The sequence below is a fragment of the Argopecten irradians genome, chromosome 16 (genome assembly GCF_041381155.1).
Source record: "Argopecten irradians isolate NY chromosome 16, Ai_NY, whole genome shotgun sequence".
Classification (NCBI taxonomy): Eukaryota; Metazoa; Mollusca; class Bivalvia; order Pectinida; family Pectinidae; genus Argopecten; species Argopecten irradians.
In genome coordinates, this window is record NC_091149.1 from 22203273 (window position 1) to 22222336 (window position 19064).

General features: G+C 32.8%; 2 protein-coding genes across 4 annotated transcripts in view; one reads left to right on the forward strand and one right to left on the reverse strand.

Annotated features, from left to right (window-relative positions):
• The window catches only part of LOC138310101 (uncharacterized), a 38490-nt gene extending 27097 nt beyond the window's left edge, over nt 1–11393 (forward strand). The window contains 9 exon segments of the mRNA XM_069251235.1: nt 4468–4576; nt 5156–5375; nt 5711–5922; nt 6797–6936; nt 7549–7619; nt 7994–8075; nt 8899–8993; nt 9644–9971; nt 10161–11393. Of these exon segments, the coding sequence (XP_069107336.1) occupies nt 4468–4576; nt 5156–5375; nt 5711–5922; nt 6797–6936; nt 7549–7619; nt 7994–8075; nt 8899–8993; nt 9644–9971; nt 10161–10332 (1429 nt within the window). The 3' untranslated portion in view covers nt 10333–11393.
• Nucleotides 11394–14506: 3113 nt separating this feature from the next.
• LOC138310232 (nicotinamide N-methyltransferase-like) lies at nt 14507–17818 on the reverse strand. 3 transcript variants are annotated; one of them, XM_069251350.1, is made up of 4 exons: nt 17548–17818; nt 16414–16563; nt 15482–15683; nt 14507–14996 (listed from the first exon to the last, which is right to left on the reverse strand). In XM_069251350.1, exons 1-4 carry the CDS (start codon nt 17555–17557, stop codon nt 14573–14575), a joined length of 786 nt encoding a protein of 261 aa, XP_069107451.1. In that variant the 5' UTR covers nt 17558–17818; the 3' UTR covers nt 14507–14572. The 3 variants fall into 3 exon arrangements, with proteins under 3 accessions (XP_069107451.1, XP_069107453.1, XP_069107452.1); XM_069251352.1 differs by having other exon boundaries at nt 17623–17815; XM_069251351.1 differs by having other exon boundaries at nt 17619–17814.
• Nucleotides 17819–19064: the final 1246 nt, after the last annotated feature.

Sequence of the window (19064 nt, forward strand, 5' to 3'; positions counted from 1 at the left end):
CAGTAACTTAACATTGTATTTAATTAGTAATTTATCAACAATCATAACAAACATCAGTAACTTAACATTGTGTTTATTAGTAATTTATCAACAATCATAACAAACATCAGTAACTTAAATTGTATTTTAATTAGTAATTTATCAACAATCATAACAAACATCAGTAACTTAACATTGTGTTTAATTAGTAACTTATCAACAATCATAACAAACATCAGTAACTTAACATTGTATTTTAATTAGTAATTTATCAACAATTATAACAAAACATCAGTAACTTAACATTGTATTTAATTAGTATTTATCAACAATCATAACAAACATCAGTAACTTAACATTGTGTTTAATTTAATTATTTATCAACAATTCATAACAAACATCAGTAACTTAACATTGTGTTTAATTAGTAATTTATCAACAATTATAACAAACATCAGTAACTTAACATGTGTTTAATTAGTCATTCGTATCAATAGTAATTTATCAACAATCATAACAAACATCAGTAACTTAACATTGTGTTTAATTAGTAATTTATCAACAATCATAACAAACATCAGTAACTTAACATTGTGTTTTAATTAGTAATTTATCAACAATTATAACAAACATCAGTAACTTAACATTGTATTTAATTAGTAATTTATCAACAATCATAAACAAACATCAGTAACTTAACATTGTGTTTAATTAGTAATTTAATCAACAATCATAACAAACATCAGTAACTTAACATTGTGTTTTAATTTAGTAATTTATCAACAATCATAACAAACATCAGTAACTTAACATTGTGTTTTAATTAGTAATTTATCAACAATCATAACAAACATCAGTAACTTAACATTGTGTTTAATTAGTATTTATCAACAATTATAACAAACATCAGTATATTACAAACACAGTAACTTAACATTGTATTTTATTAGTAATTTATCAACAATCATAACAAACATCAGTAACTTAACATTGTGTTTTAATTAGTAATTTATCAACAATCATAACAAACATCAGTAACTTAACATTGTATTTAATTAGTAATTATCAACAATCATAACAAACATCAGTAACTTAACATTGTATTTAATTAGTAATTTATCAACAATCATAACAAACATCAGTAACTGTAACATTGTCATTTAATTAGTATATTTATCAACAATCATAACAAACATCAGTAACTTAACATTGTGTTTAATTAGTAATTATCAACAATCATAACAAACATCAGTAACTTAACATTGTGTTTAATTAGTAATTTATCAACAATCATAACAAACATCAGTAACTTAACATTGTGTTTTAATTAGTAATTTATCAACAATTATAACAAACATTAGTAACTTAACATTGTGTTTTATTAGTAATTTATCAACAATTATAAAAAACATCAGTAACTTGACATTGTGTTTTATTAGTAATTTATCAACAATTATAAACAAACATCAGTAACTTAACAATTTAATTAGTAATTTATCAACAATCATAACAAACATCAGTAACTTAACATTGTGTTTAATTAGTAATTTATCAACAATCATAACAAAACATCAGTAACTTAACATTGTGTTTTATTAGTAATTTATCAACAATCATAACAAACATCAGTAACTTAACATTGTGTTTAATTAGTAATTTATCAACAATCATAACAAACATCAGTAACTTAACATTGTGTTTTATTAGTAATTTATCAACAAATCATAACAAACATCAGTAACTTAACATTGTGTTTTAATTAGTAATTTATCAACAATCATATAACAAACATCAGTAACTTAACATTGTATTTAATTAGTAATTTATCAACAATCATAACAAACATCACTAACTTAACATTGTGTTTAATTAGTAATTTATCAACAATCATAACAAACATCAGTAACTTAACATTGTATTTAATTAGTAATTTATCAACAATTCATAACAATTTATCAACAATCATCATAACAAACATCAGTAACTTAACATTGTGTTTAATTAGTAATCTATCAACAATCATAACAAACATCAGTAACTTAACATTGTGTTTAATTAGTAATTTATCAACAATCATAACAAACATCAGTAACTTAACATTGTGTTTAATTAGTAATTTATCAACAATCATAACAAACATCAGTAACTTAACATTGTGTTTAATTAGTAATTTATCAACAATCATAACAAACATCAGTAACTTAACATTGTATTTAATTAGTAATTTTATCAACAATTATAACAAACATCAGTGAACTTAACATTGTGTTTAATTAGTAATTATCAACAATTATAACAAACATCAGTAAACTTAACTTTGTGTTTAATCTTAATTTTTCAACAATTATAACAAACATCAGTACTTAAGATTGTGTTTAATTAGTAATTTATCAACAATTATAACAAACATCAGTAACTTAACATTGTGTTTTATTAGTAATTTATCAACAATCATAACAAACATCAGTAACTTAACATTGTGTTTTAATTAGTATTTATCAACAATCATAACAAACATCAGTACTTAAACATTGTGTTTAATTAGTAATTTATCAACAATCATAACAAACATCAGTAACTTTACATTGTGTTTTATTAGTAAATTTATCAACAATCAATAACAAACATCAGTAACTTAACATTGTAATTTAATTAGTAAATTTATCAACAATCATAACAAACATCAGTAACTTAACATTGTGTTTAATTAGTAATTTATCAACAATCATAACAAACATCAGTAACTTAACATTGTGTTTAATTAGTAATTTATCAACAATCATAACAAACATCAGTAACTTAACATTGTGTTTTATTAGTAATTTATCAACAATCATAACAAACATCAGTACATTAACATTGTGTTTAATTAGTAATATTATCACAATCATAACAAACAATCAGTAAACTTATAAATTGTATTTAATTAGTAATTTATCAACTAATTAATAACAAACATCAGTAACTAAACATTGTATTTAATTAGTTAATTTATCAACAACATAACAAACATCAGTAACTTAACATTGTGTTTTATTAGAGTAATTTATCAACAATCATAACAACATCAGTAACTTAACATTGTGTTTTATTAGTAATTTATCAACAATTATAACAAACATCAGATCACTTAACATTGTGTTTTATTAGTAATTTTATCAACATTTATAACAAACATCAGTAACTAACATTGTATTTAATTAGTAATTTATCAACAATATAACATAACATTCAGTAACTTAACATTGTATTTAATTAGTAATTTATCAACAATATCACAATTATAACAAACATCAGTAACTTAACATTGTGTTTTATTAGTAATTTATCAACAATCATAACAAACATCAGTAACTTAACATTGTGTTTAATTAGTAATTATCAACAATTATAACATAACATCAGTAACTTAACATTGTGTTTAATTAGTAATTTATCAACAATCATAACAAACATCAGTAACTTGACATTGTATTCAATTAGTAATTTATCAACAATCATATAACAAACATCAGTTAACTTAACATGTGTGTTTAATTAGTAAGTTTTATCAACAATCATAACAAACAATCAGTAATTTGCTTAACATTGTATTTAATTAGTAATTTATTCAACAAATATAACAAACATCAGTAACTTAACATTGTGTTTAATTAGTAATTTGATCAACAATCATAACAAACATCAGTAACTTGACATTGTATTCAATTAGTAATTTAATTTAAAACAAACAACAGTAACTTAACACTTAGTAAAATTATCATATAACAAACATCAGTAACTTAACATTGTGAAACTTAATTAGTAATTTATCAACAATATAACAAACATCAGTAACTTATTTTGATTGTTATTGTGTTTAATTAGTAATTTATCAACAATCATAACAAACATCAGTGTAACTAGACATTGTGTTTTATTTTAGTAATTGTTTATCAACAATCATAACAAATGGCCGACAAAATCTTGGATTTTGACAATTGATGACGGCTTTATCTCAGAAAATTTGGATCTGTGTCAAAATGCATTGCATGTCATGTGCGATGAGTGGAAGAGCTGAGGAACTTTATCGCCTCCTTGAAGATGGGGACAACATAAATTCACAGGTGAGTGGTGTTCAGATAAAAGTTTTCAGAGAAAGGATCTTTCATATGAATCAATCATTGTGGTGCGCCAAGATCCGTCTGGGATCTCTTTCAAGGGTGAGTTATTCTGATCTATTCAACAGGACCAGTCTAGTAAATTAATTTAGTATACGTATAGTTTTCCAAATCCCACGTGAAATTAACAACTCTGGAATCTTAAAACCAGAAAGATAATTGGTTGAACAGTTAGCGAAGGCAATATTCCAAAAGGCACTAAAAAGAGAGAAACTGTTTTATTTTTACGATATAGAGTGAATGTTTATGTTCTTCTCTTTAACAATATCCATGCCATCCTTTGGTGTGCATCCAGTTTGTCTTGAAAGTACACATTATCAAACTTCAGACTTTATTCTTTCACTGTTAATTTGTCTATAGTCTGGTGTGTCGGTAGCTATCCATTATACCTTGCTGCAGAGAATGGCCATTTAGATGTCGTCAAACTTTTATGTGAGGTAAGGTGTACATGTTCCATTCTTATTGTGCTGCTAAAACTCACATCTTTTAACAAATACTGTTTACCACCCGCTAATTTTCATAGGTCAAAATTTTTGTGATTTAGACAAAAACGAGAAAATAAAATTTTAGAGCTAGTAGTGATTTAAAATTTTACAATTTGACTAAAATAAGGGAATATTATGTAACGGTCATTCCTTCATTTCTGTTTTTTTTAGGGGGTGGGGTGGGGGATAAATCAAAAAAAAATTTCACAACCATAGTAATATCCCACAGAAGTTGCATATAATTATGTAACTTGTAAAATGTTAAAATAATAACATATATACATAGCCATTTATTTAATCCATTTGACTTGTAACATCTTTGTCGATAAAATTTGTTGAAATGAAAATAGCCATTTTTGCCAGGCGAAATTATAATTAATAGTGAATTCAGGTGTTATATCTGTACTTTGAATTTCTGTAGTTAAATGATAAGGCCAGTTGTGATCTTGTGACCTAGAGCTTTATAAAAGTAATGTGATTTGACCATTATACCAAACCATGTGACACTTACTGATGTACATTTTGTGACAGAGAGGTGCGGACGTCAGAAAGCGCCACGTGTCCACTGGTTCTACTGCCCTACACATCGCGGCTATGATGGGCAAACTGGACATTGTCCAGTATCTCCTCAAATTCACCTCCACATGTGGTGACCAGAAACTTGATCGATGTGGTCACTCTCGTAAAAAAATGGACATCAATGTGATGAATGCGGAAGGCAAGACTGCACTACAGCTGGCAGCAGAGAAAGGTATCTTACAATGTCAATAGTTTGCTTATATGACTTTTAATTATAATTTTTACCACAAATGTAATAAAATGTAAATTATTATTCATTAGGGAATATAGCACAATTTATTTAATTCAATATCAGAAATACCCTTTTACAAAATTTAGTGCTGAACTAACACCTTAAAGACAGTGCAAAAAGCACAAATCGAAAATGAAAAAATAATTGAAACCTCTAAAATAAGTATGATTACAGTATTAACAATGAATTATATATGGTTGATAATATAATTACATACTATAATATAATTACATATTATAATATAATTACACATTATGATATAATTTCTGTCACAGGCTACATGCATATTGTAAAGCTGTTGTTGTCCCGAGGAGCAACAACGTTTATCCTCAACAATCAAGGTGTCCTGTTTACACTCCCGGAATATGCTTACGGCGGAGTGTTTAATCTCATCGAATCGCATCGAAACCAACACACTATTGAAGTGATGAAACTTATTCGGAACAAATCCAAAAAGAGACTGCAGGAGCTACGTAAGATATGGAAGGTAGAGTATATTCCAGATTTCTAGATTGTAGAGTTATCTGCCCCTATATACAATATGTAGTTTTGCAAAATCTGTAAAATCACTACATAATTATATACATACTAGAGTAAAACACGTTTATAACGAACCACTGAAGACCAACAAAATTCCTTTGTTGTAAACGTAGCGAAGTTATATACTTATTACAGACATCTTATTGGATCCTTGGAGGAGAATCATGTTATAACAATGGATTTGTTGTAACCATGTTTATTATAAACGTATTACACAGATTGAAATGTGTTTAAATTGGTCATTTATAACCCCATGTGGTCTTATTAAGCAAGTGGTCTTTGTACTTAGTGGTGTTTTCTAAGCAGATTTTGTCATTAGTGATGTAGAGGATCTTATATGAGTGATGATATGAAATTTATCAAACGAGTTCAATAATTTGATATGCCATGAGCCTTTAGATTTTATTTATCACATAACTTTTATTAATAGATATATAAACCGGGTAAGCAAAACTTTAAATTTCGTCTTTATATAAAATAGTAGAAAACTGCCTTGGATGTGACGTTTCTGTCTACTGAAACAATCATGCAACATCATAAAGATATTATGACTTCCAATCTATATATGACGTCATAATCATGTGTCTTACAATTGTGATAAAATTGTAGATAGTCAAACCTGCTTTAACGACCACTTCTGTATTAAGAATACCTGTTTATTAGGACCGTTTTCTCAGTGCCTCATGTTTTACCTGTGTGTAAAGACTACTTGGTGATAAAGACTATTTCGTTTTCTACTTCTCATGAGTGGTAATTGGAGACAACTTGTAATTACATTTGATGAACTTTAAATCTTTTCTTTGTTGATTTTCATTATCAAGCCTCCATTTGACCACCACCTTAGGGACAGGAACAGTGATACACCGTTAATGGTGGCATGTAGGATGGGTCACGCGGAGGTTGTTAGCTTCCTGTTAACGTCGGCTGTGTACACACAGGATAGCACAGAGTCAGATACTGGGTAGGTTATATTAATTACTAAATGCACGATAATGTTTGTATATTAGAATTCAGATTCATTTCTAAATACGGCAAACAGCTACACCCACTACAATAATATTCTGATGGCTATACCTCTGTAATAATCATTTGCTTCAAAAGTTTAACTAAGCTAAACATGAACTTATGAGACCATGATGACTTCACTGACAGGACAACATTGAGTCAGATGCTGGGTAGGGTTATGTTGATATTGATGAGGTACACATTATGGGGTCATAGTTATATATTTTCCATGATTATCAATAAAGATGCTAATTAAAGTCAGCTATTTTGTAAATTTTGATGAGTCTGTCGTTTTGTAAGTTTTGATGAGTCAGCTATTTGTAAGTTTTGATGAGTCAGCTATTTTGTAAGATTTGATGGACCAGCTGTTTTGTAAGTTTTGATGAGTTAGCTGTTTTGTAAGTTTTGATGGACCAGCTGTTTTGTAAGTTTTGATGGACCAGCTGTTTTGTAAGTTTTGATGGGCCAGAAAAAGCCAAAAGGATACAGAATCAGTATTTATACTAGATGAAGATACTTCATGCTCTATGTTAGAAGAAATTTGACAGATATAATTATCATTTTCTAGGTCGGAATCAGACGCTGATTCAGGAGTCCTTGATGCTGTCACGATCACCAGTGGTACTACAAAACTAGAAGGTAAACCCCAGACTGTGAAATCTAATAGAAATGAGTAAGACATACAGTCAAACCTACGTGTTTCACTTCAACATTAGAAATACGGTAAAACCTACAGTTTATGCATTAGGATTAAGGGAGGTGGCATATTAGTAGACACAACCCTAGCTTTAAAACCAAGAGGAGCTGTCTATTACCAAATATAGGCACAGATATGATGGCTTGTCAAAACGGTAGATGGGGTTTCTTGTAAGTGGAATATTGTGTAGATATACCATAATACTTGGGACTTACTAAACATTCGCACTTAGAGTATGAGGCTGTTCAGTCCTCCTTTTGATAGGCTCTACTGATTTCTGGCTTCATTAATTACATACATCACGTCTTTCCTTTAGATTCTGGAGACTCTTTTGAAAAGACAAGCATGATGACACAGAGAAGGAATTCCGAGTCGGATAGTGGTGAAACACGACACTGGTAAGATTGGTATTCCGAGTCGGATAGTGGTGAAACACAACACTTGTAAGATGGGTATTCCGAGTCGGATAGTGGTGAAACACGACACTGGTAAGATGGGTATTCTGAGTCGGATAGTGGTGAAACACGACACTGGTAAGATGGGTATTCTGAGTCGGATAGTGGTGAAACACACGACACTGGTAAGATGGGTATTCCAAGTCGGATAGTGGTGAAACACGACACTGGTAAGATTGGTATTCCGAGTCGGATAGTGGTGAAACACGACACTGGTAAGATGGGTATTCCGAGTCGGATAGTGGTGAAACACGACACTGGTAAGATGGGTATTCCGAGTCGGATAGTGGTGAAACACGACACTGGTAAGATGGGTATTCTGAGTCGGATAGACTTTATTAGTGGTGAAACACGACACTGGTAAGATGGGTATTCCGAGTCGGATAGTGGTGAAACACGACACTGGTAAGATGGGTCTTCAGTATCATAAGAAAGTGTTGGGAGCACAGGTTTCTGTTAGGCTTGGGTCAACTAATGGCTCATTGGAGAAAAAGGATGAAAAATTGATAATATATATGTAGTGGGAATTATTGTTTTTGTGATCATTTTTTCCTCTGTATTGTTTGAAAGTTTGGATGTAGTATGCAACATTGGCTATCATCCATTTGGCTGAACATTTGGCTGAAAGATGCATCAAAAGGAAGCCTGTCTTGGCTTGTATAGATGCCTCTTGATTATCATGGCTCGTAGTAGATATGGTTGTCCCTTAGTGGATAACTTCCATGATATACTTATTTTTCATTAATCTATATTTGACACATTACAGGAGTCAGATGAGTGGAGAAAGTGTCCGGCCTCCAAGTCGAGTTGAGAGCCTTCTTAGTGATGTAGAAAAGCCAAAAGGACTGTCTATATATCATGGTAGGCTTCTTACCTACATATCAAACAACTGCTTTGATGCTTAGAGCATATTCATAGCAATACCTAAATACTAATTTTACTTCATAATAATGAAACTATAAATATTTAAGTGTCATTATGATGTATTTGGTTCATTGAATAAGTAAGTGACTAATTCTGAATTGTACAACACAAGTTAGTGCAGTTAGTGGTACCATACTCACTATATCAGAAAAGATGAATTAAAAACAATAACGGATTGTAATAAGTGGTAAAAATTTTCTTTATATTTGACCCCAAATAAGCCCCCCACCTCAAACCCCACCCCCTTCAAAGAACAAAATACACGTAAGTGTATATTTGCTGACAACAACCTGATCAGATCGATCTTTTAGGCCACATTCATCTAGATTCATTTCTTTTAGCATTTATAATTATTCCACTCATCAAATCCAGACTCCAATATATCGGGAAAGTAGCTATAGGTGGGGTCTTATTTACGGTCATAAATGGTAAAATGTTTAATGAATTTCTGCTACAAACATCTTAAGTCTTCTCCATTATTTGCAATATACTGCTATCAGTAATCAATGTCATGAATCAAAGAATCGGTTTTTGCAGGATCTACATATTTGCACAACAGAAACTTAGATATGTGATTTTGTTTCTAGATGGAATCGTGAGCCATGTTTGTGCAATCAACTTCTCTGATGGCTCCATGCCAATTCACCGATGTCTGGAAGGGGGAGATAACCCTTTGATCGTGGAAAGCTTGCTCCAGACTGATGTCACGTGTATAAATGTGCAGAACTCAAATGGTCTGACACCGCTTCACCTTGCCTGTAAACTGGCCAGGAAGAAATCTCTGGACAAATTACTGACCACTGATGGCATTGACATTAACCTTTTGACCTTAACTGGTCAGCTAGCCGAGGAAGTTACCAGTAACAAATCGGTCATCAAAATGGTGCAAAAGGCCCGTAAAGGCCAACCCGTCAGGTAAGCTATTTTGTTACAAGGAATTCGAAGTACTCTTTCTTGTCAGGTGTTATTTATGTAATTCTAAGCCCAATGAACCAAATACACATATCGTACAAAAAAGATTAATGAAGGACAACTGATGTTTTCTGAAAAATACCTTTTTAAGTCAAGGTGTGAAGCTCATATGCCAATTTGTTTCCTTTGTAGACAACGGAAGTCAGGCTCCTCCGCCTTTCCTGTGTCCCCAGCACCCTCGTCAGTGTCAGAGGCAGCCACTTATCGCAAACCGCCGAGTACATCAGGCTCCACCATTAGCCTAGAAAAGGTCCACGAACGCTTCCAACAACTCAAAAAGTCTCATCAAGCCAGGGATTCGTAGTATTAATCTGAAATATCAGAGAGTGAAGAGGCTGATAAAAAATAGTTCTGTCGTCAGAGCTATACTTTTGTAAAAAGTAGTCCATGTCTTTCACAATCTGGAAGAAAACAAAATAAAGATCCATATTATCATTTTGTTTTATAGAGGATCTGACAACATGCCATAAGGGGTCACGTTCTGGCGACCTTTATACTATAGAGGATCTGACAACATCCCATTAGGGGTCACGTTTTAATGACCTTAATACATACTCCCAGTAATTTAGATCAAATGCATTTTATTCACCTAGCTAGCTACATCAATTGGAAGCAAAATTTCATCCCAGCATGTATACATAACTATATATGTTATGTTGTACTCTTTGGTCAAGATGAAAACATATAAACGGTATTTCCTTCTGGTCGACAATATGTTTAGGTTGTAATTTGATTGGTCAATCCAAAAGTTGACCAGAATATGCGACCCTAATGAGATGTTTTTAAGATCCTCTATAAAACGAAGTGAGTACAAGGATTAATTGTGTCTTCCAAGGAAGGGATAATATGTAAAATGAAAATTGTTTACAAAGTTATGAAATAATGGAGGGGGTGGCAATTTCTTTTCAAATCCAGTGAAATAGGACTACTTTGTATTTGATTACTCCCATTAAAAAATTAAAAGTTCTAGTGGAAATTTAAATATATATCTACAGTGTATATTAAATATTTATGTATTAATCAGAAAATGGAGTCCTCATTTCTGTATATTCATTCCATTGAACAAACTAGATGATGATTAATTTGTGTATAAAATCAAAGAAAAGGGTTTGAAATATTGTGTTTTGTGGTCATTATATTGCATACAAGACCAGAAAAGTGGGAGCAATTTCTGAGAAAAATGAACGATACCTGTGCTAATATGCATAATACATTTTACTGAAGATTTCTTTGTGGTCGACATTCGTGTAAAGGCTAGTGATGGTAGGAACTGTGATAGTAGGGCAAGAGTTACTTTGTTCTCATTCTCAGGTGTCACATTTATACATTTGTTATTATATTTAATGATTAAAACATTTTACTGTCGGTGCATGATTTTGTCGTTTTTAACATATAGACAATTGCAATTTGAGCTACTGTTAGTGACAGAACAATTAGAAAGAAACAAAATCGAAGAATACATGTACTAACTTATGGGGAATTATCACATTGTATAGCCGGTTATACTCTAGTCAAAACTTTCGCAATCTAATTAAAAAAACTATATTAAAATTTCAGCAAATATAAATTTTCGCTATCTGGCTTTCAGGGTATATATGTCTAAAATATTTCAATATTTCGGGGATCAAAATTTCAAGCAGCTTGGTCTCGCGAAATCGCGAAAATAACTAGTGGGGCAGAGGGCTTTGGTACATAACTACGTATACAAGTGTTCAACGTATAGGTCGCAGTGACCTAGTCTTAGACTTATAGTATACGAAAAACCATCTCACCTAGGTAGACCCACGTAGATAGGTTGCTAAGACCTGGTGTTGTATGCGACACACCGTCTAACGTAGCAGGAAGTTCTATCAACAGAACATCTTGCTGGTGTTCGGAGGGTTCCTTTTATAAAATCGTTTCAAGCAATGGGAAGACGCATTGCAGGGGTTTTGCTTAATGACCAATTGCCCGTTGTGTTGTCTTCGCGCAATTGGTAGAGTATGCGGATAGTGTTCGGAGGGTCTCGAAAAAGAATCGTACCGTTTCAACAGTTTGAATTTCTTTTTAAAAACCTTGTATCTCACGAAAATTGAGATGTTTACACTATTCTACATAATTTTTGATGAATTTATACATTTTCCATAATCGATTTTATTTGCAATTCCTCAGTGAAAATTAGTGATGGATTTGTTTTCACAGAGACTTATTTTATCCCTACCAATTAATTGTCACTATTTATATGGCCAGATCTGCTTCTTGCTTCAAAAGGTATTTTTAAAACTGAAATAAACTCAGGAGAAGAGAGCTTACAGTAATGCCCCGTTGAATTATTTTTTCACCATTTCGAGATAAGAAAAATGAAATTTCTTCTTTTCTAACAACAATACTTAATGTGAACATTACATACAACAAAACAATAGGGATAACGATATCCAAAGAAAAAAAAGATGTAATGTCGGCATTTAATTGTGTACAAAGTGAGTAACAATGTCCGGTAAAGCATTTGATAAAGCGCACAAAGGTTAAGTAAGACTTGAAAACTATCAAACTTCCAGAAGCAATAAATGCCTACCTTTTTGAGTCGTTAAGGTAGCTATGTCACTCACTATGCTTATCATTTCCTGTTAAGCGCCCTCCATTTTTATCAAACTACCAATTAAAGATGCTCCACCGCTGACAAATGGTGATTTTTTCACTATTAAAAACAGGGGCAGACGATTTAGTATTTTTCTTCAGTTACAAAAGTTACTTACTTTACACCATTACCACCATTGAAAGGTTTGAGCTTCTAATTTTACTTTAAGTTTAAAATATGAAAAATAATTAATTGCATCCCGAAAAAAATCCGTGGCACTATATCTTATATGGAATGAAGTAATGATTGCGCATGCACCAAAGGCGAAGTTGTATACTTGGACGCAATGGCGCTTTCTATGAATGTAGCGATGACTCATGTGTAGAAAATACATTTGATCTGAAGTACAGGTGGTACAACGGTCATCCAAACATGACCCTGTTTGGGATGTTGTCAGAACCTCTACTGAAAGGAGTGGTTATAAAAATCTGCATTTTAATCATATTGTTGAGATCTCCATCCGCCGTCCTCGATCAACTCGTTATCTGCCATAGCGTTCTTCATTCAAGGGTTGTACCATATGTGGCCAGAAACATCCTTGGAGGAAGGGAAACTGTATAACTCTGACCCACTTGGAGAGGTAGAGGAGCGCGATCCAATAGTGGTAAACAGAGATAAATCCATTAAGTGCTGCATGAATTATAACTAAATGAGGCAACATCCTGGGGTAAATCGATGTAATTACTTAGGAGATAAACTCTTAATATGTACTGAGAAAATGCCATTGTATTACAAACAAGGACATAGTCATTCAGATCCCCCGCCAATGGAGATATCAAAGCTGAAGTAAGTTTGATTGTGGAGACTTATGTGTATGAAAAAAAGGAAGTTGAGCTAAAGAAGGATGGAGTATAATTCAAGTAGAGCGGGGCTGCAATCGTTGAATCAGGTATACAGCCTTGACATTTATATTAGACTAGATACACAAAGATGGGTGAAGTTTTGCAAAGTAACATTTACCATTTACCATGATATTTTCAGCAATGTTTCCATGGTAACGGAAAAAGTGCAAAAAATGAAAACCTAAAAATAGCAAAAGGTACTACTAGACCATAAAAAGAATGTGTCTATGACGTTTCGTGGAAATATCTCTGCTGGATTTAGAGTTATGCTCCGGAAATGAACCTGCTACAAAAATATGATATTTTCAGTAATGTTTCTATGGTTACAGAAAAAAGCACAAAAAGTGAAAACCTAAAAATAGCAAAAGGCACTACTAGACCATAAGAACAATGTGCCTATGGAGTTCCGTGCATATATCTCAAGCGGTTTTCCAGTTATGCTGCGGAAACAAACCTAGTACAAAAATATGATATTTTCAGCAATGTTTCCATGGTTACGGAAAAAGTGCAAAAAATGAAAACCTAAAAATAGCAAAAGGCACTACTAGACCATAAGACCAATGTGTCTATGAAGTTTCGTGGAAATATCTCTTCTGGTTTTAGAGTTATGCTCCGGAAACGAACCTGGTACAAAAATATGACATTTTCAGCAATGTTTCCATGGTTACGGAAAAAATGCAAAAAATGAAAACCTAAAAATAGCAAAAGGCACTACTAGACCATAAGACCAATGTGTGTATGAAGTTTCGTGGAAATATCTCTACTGGTTTTAGAGTTATGCTCCGGAAACCATTCGTACGGACAGACGGACGGACGGAACCCATTTGTATATCCCACGCCAACTTCGTTGGGCGGGGGATAACAAAATGAGCGATACAAGCCCACTGGGCATCTTGTGTAAGGAATAGTTTCATTATCTAATGACGAACTCGAGTAAGAATGCAATAGAAGTCTTGGAATAATAATGCAGCGTGTTGCAATGTCCACACTTCATTCTCAATTCTTGGCATAACAAAACACAAACTTCTCATCTTTATGGAACATTAGTTTGACACCGGTTACAAAATAAATAATTCACATAAATTTCATTTTCTTGCAAGTATATACAAATACGAGTCAAAACTAAGATATTTGGCATCATAATCCGTCTCTGCCAATTCCTCGGTTGCTATGACGACCAGCCCAGCCTGACGTAAAGCTGATTGAATACCTTCCTTAGTTATGGACACTGCCTTGTACTTGTAATCTCCAATCTGGTAACTATTACCGTTCAAACACGCACAGAGGATGAGAAATCCGTCCTTTTTGAGTAGGGAGGAAACATTTTCTACACATTTCGCATATCCATCGACAGTGAATACAGCTGTCTCAATGCAGTAGCTGGATACCACAATGTCAAATTGACTGTAGCTGGACGCGTCTCCGAGTGGTTTTGATAACGTAACATCTATAGGAAGCATCCCTTTTACTTTGCTCTTGAGGTCCGACTCTCTTTGACCGGCAGTCATCCTTTGATAAAGAAAGGTTTCAGTATTATTCCTATGGGTAGAGGATATCGCTTAAACTGGTATTTATATTTATCAGATCAACGTTCAAATGACAGACATTAGACATGGAAAACTAAGCAAAAATAATAAATAAATAAATATATGGAAAAAAAAGATTATGATAACCATTTTTGGTTTACATATTTATATTTCTGATAAAAAAAAATAGCGTGAATGTGAGTCAGTGTACCTATGATTATTCAGTCCGCTTAACCTGCCTACATTATTAGGTTTTCTTGATATATATATATATTTTTTTTTTTTGCATAATATATAGACTATATATTAGGCAAATAATGAAAAAAACTAATAATATAGGCAGGTTTAGCGGACTACTACGATAAAAGTACTACAATATCTGTATTTCTTTGTTTTATTTTTTATTTATTTATCTATCTGTTTATTTATTTGTAAAACGAGTTAGGCACCCCTACAAATCAACCTTACTGTCGCCCTTCGAGGTCCATGACATGGTCTATAAGCTGTTCCGACTGTCTTTTCTCTCCTTTTCGCCATTTCTCTAAATACTGAAGATTCTGTGGAAGAAAATCTGATAGATAAATCTCGTCCACGTGGTTACAGGCCGTGATCAAGGTGTGAATAGTCGGACCGGTACCCACATCCAGGAGCCGTTTACCGCTCAAGTTGTCTGAAATAGTAAGGAAACATATAGCGTGCTGCAATATACTGTAAACGTACTTGTTTTAGCGGTTGTTTTATTTTGAGGTTGTTTTATTTTAGCATTGATGACCAAATTGTGTCACTTTATAGTCCATTTTACTGGTATCATTTCCAAATTATTTCTCAAATTTCTTTATTAGTGTACAATTGTTTAATTTCACGTTGAGATTTCGCGACCTCCTAACCTTATATATGCAATAAGCAATACACATTTTTGATAGAAATGAGATATACTTAATAGCATAAATAAATAAAGAATAATCCATGTTTCTTGTTGGATGACAGTTATTTCATCGGGTGGGGTGCAAAGTTTGATATTAGAATTTGGAAATTCTCAAAATGCAATAGTTATTTCGTTTGAACGCAATAATTATTTCGTTCACACGCAATAATTATTTCGTTCGAACGCAATAATTATTTCGTTCGAACGCAATAATATTTTGTTCCCACGCAATAATGTTTCGTTCGCACGCAATATTTCGTTCGAACGCAATAATATTTCGTTCCAACGCAATATTTCGTTCGCACGCAATAATACTTCGTTCCAACGCAATATTATTTCGTTCGCACGCAATAATATTTCGTTCCAACGCAATATTATTTCGTTCCCACGCAATAATTTTATTTATTTCATGTCCGCTCCCAGCCACCGTAGAAATGAAAACTCAAATCAGGTACAAATTAAACGACAAACTTACGATCGGTGAAAAATTTATGGAAGACTTCAACATCACCCTTCATGTTATTAGCGGCTTCGTCGGATAGAACAAGTTCTTGCATGTACCATTCTGGATCGAAGCTTGTCAGATCCTTTTCTTCTTTCAATTGTGCCATCGCAGTAATGTCGTCTACAAATAAATTATCCCAAATATATCAAAAAAGGGGATTAAAATAAACACTTATCTTGCTATGATTTCAAATATTATGAAATAACCTTTCTGGTACTAATAATAGGAAACTGGAGCGAAGAATTCTTTGAATTAAGACAGATATATATTGAAAACGAAAAAGAATAGCAATATGTTACCGAAGATTTCTTACAATATTACCAGTGCCTTAGCCTAGTGCAATACAATTACATATTTTAAAATCAGTTTTCAATCCGTCGGAGTGAACAAATATTATTATATCAACTGAACTTGTTATAGTTATTTTGCTTCTTAGTTGCAAATGACTATACAGTAAACAAGAGGCTCAGATGGCCTGTATCGGTCACCTGGTGTTTCAGTAATTTTCACAAAACCTCTTACAAAGTAAAAGAAAATTACAATTGCTGTACAGTAAAATAAATAAAAACTAAACTTATTTGATGTATCAGTCGATCAAGTTATTAAACTGTTTAAGATATGATTTAAATTATACATGTGTGATGTAATATGGAAAAGTTAGAATTTAGAAATATTATTTGTATTCTTATAATACATGGCTATGTTTTAACAGTATGTGTCTGTAGCCCATGTCTCTAGCCTTAGAACTTGTCGCGTGTCGGGGGTTATGTTATCCAGACAGTCAATGAAAGCTATTTAACCCAACAATTACACATGACTGTGATTTATCATATCTGCTAATGGTCAACATTTTGATGTAACTAAGAATAACACTGTGATTTAACATAGATATTAAACAACCTGAACATGTAGGTCTATTTAAAGGCCATCAAACCATGCATAGTAAGTCACTCCACCTCAGTGCTCGACGAGTACTGGGACTCTACCGCATTACTCATTAAACACGATGGAAATACAATGCTGCATTTGACTCTACACTTCACCATCTACAATACAGGCAACACCAACTTTAAAGAACACAAAGAATTTTAAAGAAATAAGAACCTTCACACATGTATCAAACACCTTACTGGATGAGATTGTACAATAGAGGCTTCACAATCCATATACTTTACCTACTTAGCGCTGTCAGAGACCAACCAATATGGTGGAGCTTTATCAGTTCGCTATCTCCTGTTGACTAGGCCTACTATACTTAGATATACAAATAGCATGTGTCAAAAATTGGGTTGTCTGAACCGTGACAACCAACCATGATCTAAACAGATTATGACACGTCGGATTTTTTTTCCAACGCGAAAAAGCGAATATGGCACAAATCAGCCACCATATGACAATACATTAGCTCATCAGTTACAATGGTCGACGATATGTGATCAACAGTCCATTTATCACACTTTTCCTTTGACATGCTTGCGTTAAAGGGACAATTCAGTCTAAGAGAACATTAAAATTTGTACATATATCAGAAAAAAAACCCAGTTCTAATGGAAATTAGATCAGTCGGTTTTACTGTGATATGCCAGAAAAGCCCATTGTGGTGAAATGTTCGAACTCGCTCGCTGTCCGCCATTACACGTTGTGGTCAAACATCTTGTATGCCGAACCCTGTCACTTGCACGTAGAGCAGCGAAACTTTTGTCTAGAACTGCTCAAATCTATCTGACAGTAGTGTGTTTGCCTTATTAGGTGAATTGTCTTGCCTTAAAAACATTTTAGCACCTCCACAGTGGTTATGTTGTTCATTTGTTGAACGTGTGTGACTTTGGCTCGGATATGGGTACATCGTATACATATTGTACCTGCTTAATCGTATTGATCAACGATTTGTAATTACTACGGTTCAATTAAAATACTAAACAATGACGTGGAATTTGTCAATATTTTAAAGTTACATGTTTCATAAGAAATGTAGAACAATACATTTATGCCATATTTAGCTTCTTGGTTATGTAAAAGAATTTGCCTGAGTGAATTGTCCCTTAAATGCCAGCACGCTAACGTACCACATTCTCGCTACTCCAGTCGTTTGTAACACTGTGGTTGACTGTATGGCTTTGAAGTTTGCTCTGACAAAGTCAAAGGGTGGATATATCTATATTTCGATACTGGTTAAAATTTGGTCATGTTTTCCTTAGATTTTTTTTATTATTCTGTTTTTTTCAACATCGTTTCCAGTGATGATTTTTTCAGTATTGCCCAGACCCTAACTCGATTTGCCAACTCGATTTGCTAACTCAATTTCCGAACTCTTCTACTGCTAGACTATAACGTCAGATCACTCGATTTGTTCATGTAGCTCTTCAATCTGCCTCTGGGAGCTCTTCCATCTATGCTATAAGATCGTTTGAGAAGACATCAATTTCTTCTTCAAGGAAAAAGGGAAATAGAGTTGACATTTGACATATGTCGTTTTTTACCGAGTTTTGCCCTTATTGCGATATTTACTTACAACTATAAAATGTTCCTCCCCAGTGTCATAGTAACTGGTCCAGTACTGATTGGTATATACTGTTAATCAACTTTCTTTCGTGCGCGATTTACTTTCGCGAATTTCGCCA